This window comes from Mustela lutreola, chromosome X (genome assembly GCF_030435805.1).
Source record: "Mustela lutreola isolate mMusLut2 chromosome X, mMusLut2.pri, whole genome shotgun sequence".
Classification (NCBI taxonomy): domain Eukaryota; kingdom Metazoa; phylum Chordata; class Mammalia; order Carnivora; family Mustelidae; genus Mustela; species Mustela lutreola.
This window is the reverse complement of record NC_081308.1, coordinates 86,966,226-86,972,287: the sequence shown is the minus strand read 5'-3', so window position 1 is coordinate 86,972,287 and position 6,062 is coordinate 86,966,226. Positions and strand designations below refer to the sequence as shown.

Genomic DNA, 6,062 nt, shown 5'->3' with positions numbered 1-6,062 from the left:
ATACAATTCTCTTATTAGTTATTCTAACATGTTTGTCTAAGTCAGAAAAGCAGTGTGTTATCACACAATGGAATTAACAGGTTACTAACTATTTTTATTAATGATCAACTTTCATATTTTTTTCTCTAGGTCTTTGAAATGCAGTTTGTTTTAATTTCAGGGTTGTAAGCAATAAGAAAAAAGAATTTAAAAAATTTTAGTGAGTCTTTGAAATGCATGTTTTATTTCAACATGGAAACGTCAACATATCATTGTTACTTGTACATTCTTCTAGCTAAGTCTTTAAAATGAAGTCTGTTTTCATTTCAACAAGGAAAGACTATACACAAAGTAGTAATTATTTTCCATTCATCTTTTTGTTACTAAATCATTGAAATTCAATGTTATCATTGTAACATACTATAGGAATAAATTTAGATTCTTATTCTTCAATAAGTCTTTGAAATGCAATATTTTATCATTCCAACATGTAAATATATAAAAAATCATTAACATTTTTTTCTTAACAAGTTTCTGAAATACAGTGTTATTATTTCAAAATGCAAACAATATGGGGTGCCTGGGTGGCTCAGAGGGTTAAGCAAGCATCTGTCTTCAGCTCAGGTCATGATCCTGGAGTCCCAGGATCAAGCTGCGTAGGGCATCAGGCTCCCTGCTCATTGGGGAGTTTGCTTCTTCCTCTGTCCCTACCCTATTCTGTCTCTGGTTCTCTCTCAAATAACTAAATAAAATCTTTAAAAAATATAAATATTATTATGGCCTCTAAGAAACAAACTGAGGGTTTTGGAGGGGAGGGGTTGGGAATATAGGTGAGCCTGGTGGTGGGTATTAAGGAGGGCATATATTGCATGGAGCATTGGGTGTGGTGCATAAACAATGAAGCTCAGAACAATGAAAAAAAATAAAATTAAATTTAAAAAAATAAAAAGTTAATTTACATTTTTTCTTTATGTCTCTGACATGCCATACATCATTTCGATATATAAAGAATATCAGTAAGTTATCAATTTGTTATTCTATATCTTTGGTTTCTGATCAAGTCTTGGATGTATACTGTGCATTTAATACTTGGAGCAAGTTTCTAGTGCTCAGTAGCCACATATGGCTAATGTGTACCATAAGGAACAGTGTAACTCTAGTGGAAGAGCAGAGGGAGCAAATACATATGGAATTATGTGTACCATGAAGGAAATGTACATGGTACATTAAGAGAGAGCATCAGCAGAGACAATCTACTTGGATAGAGAAAAAGCCTACCTGAGGAGGAAAAATTTAAGCCATGACCTGAAGGCAGTACAATAGCATAAAGAGGCCAACATGGATTGAGCAGAGTATGTACGAGAAAAGGTGAAACAAATCTGGGGAGGAGTGGCAAATAATTTTTGCAAATGCCCTAAAAAATTGTGGAGAAACTGAAAAAATCATAGGACTATCTATACGCTGACTGTTTTGAGATCAAGGACCTTATATTTTGCAGCACCTAGAACAATATCTACATTATAATAGGTATTTGGTGAATGTATGTGAAATAAGGAATAACTGAGCCAGAGGTCTGAGACCTGGGAAAGCAGGTAACAACACATTAACAAAAACATCAGCAGGAAAAGACACAGCATAGGGAATATAGCCAATGATATTGTAATAGGGTTGTATGGTGACAGATGGTAGTTATACTTGTGGTGGGCATAGCATAACATACAGAGAAACAATCACTATTCTGTACACTTGAAATGAATGTAACATTTCGTGTCAACTATACTCAAAAACAAATAACAAAAAACACCAGTAGGTCGTAGGCACAGTTTGTTTCCTTTTACTCACACAGGATTTCTCATAAACAACCCAAGGCAATCATAAATATAAGAAGTTTGCAGGACCCTAAAGGGTAAAATTATTAGCTTCAATAACTACCATAACCAGGAAGTTTCAATTGTTCTGATTTGTGTCATATGTCCATAAGTGGATAAGTGGACCAATCAGTGTGACAACAAAAATGATGGTACAGTCACTGGGTTAGCCTATCTCACATATCCAACATTATGGTTAGTAACCAGAAAAGGATGTAGAGGGCAATGTGCAAAAGATCCACAGGCCCTTTCAAATTCTTCTATTTTCTTTTTAGAGTTTTTCTTTTATAGAGGTCAGGTATAGATCCAATCTCCCTAACTCATTTCCTCAAACAGTAGAATTTTATCTCTGTGTCTAACTAATCTGAGCTTTAGACCAAACACTGAATGCTTTAATGGTCACACATCAGTGTTCAAACAACTCTTTGTACTATGGAAATCACTCAGGACAAGTGGTCCAGGTCATGTCATCTCGCTGTAATACCTGCAGCCTTGCTGTCAGTTGGGCCTGCACTTCAGCAAGTTTTTGTCGGTCCAAACTGCCAGGAAAATTCCATTGTTCATAGCAGTGGACAGGAACAGGACAAATAACATGTTTCAGGTCTACCAAGCATGTTAAATGCTGCAGAAGGCCCATGAGCAGAGGCATTGTAATGGGGTTGAAGGCAAAGCTAAGGACACGGAGGTGGGTACAGTGACTCAGGGCTGGGAGGACAGCAGAGAGAGTAGAATCAGTTATCAGGCAATTATTTATCTCCAGATACTGCAGGGTGCCTGATACCTTCTCTAGCAGAGTCTGGAAGGGCTCATAAACTTCTGAGAATATCTGGTTGTTGCTGAGATTCAATAGCTTTAGGTAGGTGGCCTGAGAACTCTGGGACAGGACAGTGATATCTCTGTTAGACAGGCCACAAAAAGATAGACACAATGTATCCAACTGAGGTGGCAGGATTCTGTAGAGAGAAAAAAGGAAGGCTATTTCAGAAAAATGAGGATTGGATTAGGGCAACGAGACAAGAATTATAAATACCTAAGGCTCTAGAATAAAACAATTTGTACATATTTTGCAACAGTGGTTAACTATGTGGGCTTTGCAATCAGACTTAATAGGCTTGTGACTCTGAGAAAGTTACTTTTCCCCTCTGAGATACAGGTTTTTAATCTTTAAAATGTGCACACTACAGTTATTCTGATACATCGTTGTGGGAAAGATTAAGTGAAAAAAGTTGTATGCACTTGGTATATACAACAGTCAATAATGGATCTTGTTCATTTATTGAAGATAGGTCTAAGAAAGCATCCAACTGAGGGTTCCCTTTGACTAAGTCCCAGAAAACAAGTTCTCCATTTAGGGCCCAAGCCTTGCAGAAAACACAGGAGCAAAATGATCGGGCAGTGTTAACTATTGCAGCTAGCCTATGGGGGTATGCAACATCTGAATGCCTCCCCTTCCTGTCTAGAAAGTTATATGTGCCAATAGAAGAAGAACTGAGTCTTTTTCACCAATATATTTAAAAATTTTTCATACTGTCTGCACACGGTCAACTGAATGAATGAATAAAAGAATGAGCACAAATTTCTTTTCAAATATTGTCTTGTCTGTCTCTTCACAATGAGATACCTCTTACTAGCCGGGCCAGTTTCAAGCTCCTGCCAGTGCACATGCTGATGCGGAAGGAGATGTAGGTTACAAGGAGCCTGGGTTATCTAAGTATGGTCTCTTCTCCTGTTTTAACAATGGGGTGTTTAGGGAACCCAGGTTCCTCCCCACCCCTTCACCTGAGCAGTTTATGAAGTTGATCTGTAAGGCAGAATAAAGCCAAGCTGAGTTCCTGGAGGTTGGATAGTTGCCCAAGCTGGATGAGAAAAGTTCTGAAGTCTTCCCTCTTACAATGTTTAAAGGAGATGTTAGACAAACTAATGCTGTTCAGGTGGATCATCTGAGCCAATAGTGTGGTGACTTCTTTCAGATAAGCCTGATTCAATTCCAGATGATCAATGCATCCTAGATCCAGAAACTGCAGGACACTTTTGTGGGCAGACATTTTATCAATTTGCAAATCTCTGCAGCAGAGGTGCAAAGACCCAAAGCTCTGCTCAACTTTACTCTGAAGGAAAGAAAGAAATTGCTTTGTTCTCAAGGTACCATTGAAAGAAAGGTCCACTAATAATTCCATGGGTTTTTGGGTTGACAGAGGCTCAGATTCTGAATTAACAATTCCAAGGCACTTGATACTATGCTGGGCTTCTTCTGTTTTAAGGATAGAGTGTTGAGAGTAAACACAAGACTGAAAACAGAAAGGAAATGTGGTACTGATCTCTGAGCATGTTGTTCCACAGTCTGGGTCCTGTCTCAAATCTAGGATCCTCAGTTTTGGCCCCCTGTAAGGAGAGGAGGAGACAGAACACACATGAGAAGTAGTTGGTTTTAATATAACCCAGTAAGACCCATAATGGGAAGCTGAAACAGAACTCTTTATCCCTGGTTTTCGTTCTGTATACCATTCACCAGGAAGTCCTTTTATACAAATTCAGCATCTTTAGTTCTTTTCCATACTTACTTCACCTCTGGTCCTTCCCAGTTTCATCACCCATGTACTTCTATGTAATCAAACTCGGGAGATAAATCCACCACCTCAGTAACCTTTATTCTATAATCAAGCCTGTAAGACACTAGATCCCTTAAGGTAACCCCAAGTTTTGGACCAATAGCCCCACAGAGATCTTCAGCATTCACCACTGGCTACTTTTGGGAGGCTTTTAGCCTCCCCCCCCAAAAAAAGCCAAAAGTAAGCCTTTTGGCTTACTTACTTAAAAGCCAAAAGTAAGGCTTTTAGCCTTGCTTTTGGGAGGTCAGAGGTATCCCCCTGACCCAGGCTCTAGCATACTCTTCTGCTGACTGTTTCTTCTGGACATAGGCTTACCAAGAGGAAGAGTTCTGGTCAGGGAGGATCTGCAGACCATCAATCATGGCTTCCAAGATTTCATAATATGACTCTTGTACACTCAGTGCCCCAATATGGAGACAGTGAAAGGGCCAAGCCCTCACCATTGCTTTTAGTATCTTCTCATGCCCTCCCACGAAGGCATCAATGAACAAGGGAACAAAGAGGTCTCTTGGGAGTTCTTCCAGGGCATGGATAGCCGCAGGCTCATTACTTAGCAGACTTTTTGCAGCAAGCTCTAGCAGTGTGGCTACGGCCTTTTGGTCCATCTTTGTGAAGGTGCTTCAGGGTGAGGAATATTTAGAAATCTTGAGAAGATATCTATAGTCTTATCTGCCTCCAAGATTAGATATGAACGGGATGGATATTGAATAAATATATAGTGAATCAGACAGCCAACTCAAGTGACTTCTACTAAAGAAACAGAACAAAAATAGACTTCTATGTGTGTCTAAATATATATGTGCATGCATACACACAAACACACACACACACACACACACACACATACATATATTTGCATAAGATAAAAGGCCATTAGAGGTAAGTTAGCAGAACACAATGTTAACTACCCAGCTGCCTTCTTCCCAATATTTCCTGCCCAAAGGATATAAACCAGTAAGAAGGAAAATGTAAATGTGAGTAAAAGCCATATCCTTATCATTACTTTAAAATGGAAAATTCCAGAGGTACCTGGGTGGCTCAGTCAGCTAAGTGTCTGACTCTTGATTTTGGCTCAGGTCATGATCTCAGGGTTGTGAGATCGAGCCCTGCTTTGGACTCTACAATGCTCATGGAGCCTGCTTAAGATGCTCCCTCTTGCCGCAGCAACATCTTCCTAGGAACAACGCAAAAGGCAAGGGAAGCAAGGGAAAAAATGAACTACTGGGATTTCATCAAGATCAAAAGCTTTTGCACAGCAAAGGAAACGGTTAACAAAATCAAAAGACAACTGACAGAATGGGAGAAGATATTTGCAAACGACATATCAGATAGACTAGTGTCCAGAATCTATAAAGAACTTAGCAAACTCAACACCCAAAGAACAAATAATCCAATCAAGAAATGGGCAGAGGACATGAACAGACATTTCTGCAAAGAAGACATCCAGATGGCCAACAGACACATGAAAAAGTGCTCCATATCACTCGGCATCAGGGAAATACAAATCAAAACCACAATGAGATATCACCTCACACCAGTCAGAATGGCTAAAATCAACAAGTCAGGAAATGACAGATGCTGGCGAGGATGCGGAGAAAGGGGAACC

At 39.3% G+C, this 6,062-nt stretch overlaps 1 protein-coding gene across 1 annotated transcript; it reads right to left on the bottom strand.

The window, feature by feature from the left end:
* Positions 1-992: 992 nt before the first annotated feature.
* LOC131821476 (melanoma antigen preferentially expressed in tumors-like) lies at positions 993-5,229 on the bottom strand. The gene is made up of 3 exons (XM_059157608.1): positions 4,772-5,229; positions 3,627-4,229; positions 993-2,800 (listed from the first exon to the last, which is right to left on the bottom strand). The coding sequence occupies exons 1-3, from the start codon at positions 5,059-5,061 to the stop codon at positions 2,287-2,289; spliced, it is 1,407 nt and encodes a 468-aa protein (XP_059013591.1). The 5' UTR covers positions 5,062-5,229; the 3' UTR covers positions 993-2,286.
* Between the last annotated feature and the right edge of the window lie 833 nt (positions 5,230-6,062).

Coding starts and splice junctions, on each gene's coding strand:
- LOC131821476 (XM_059157608.1), bottom strand. CDS start 5,061: ATGGACCAAAAGGCCGTAGCCACACTGCTAGAGCTTGCTGCAAAAAGT. Junction 4,230..4,771: donor GACCAGAACTCTTCCTCTTG/GTAAGCCTATGT, acceptor CTCTCCTTACAG/GGGGCCAAAACTGAGGATCC. Junction 2,801..3,626: donor CAACTTCATAAACTGCTCAG/GTGAAGGGGTGG, acceptor TTCTCTCTACAG/AATCCTGCCACCTCAGTTGG.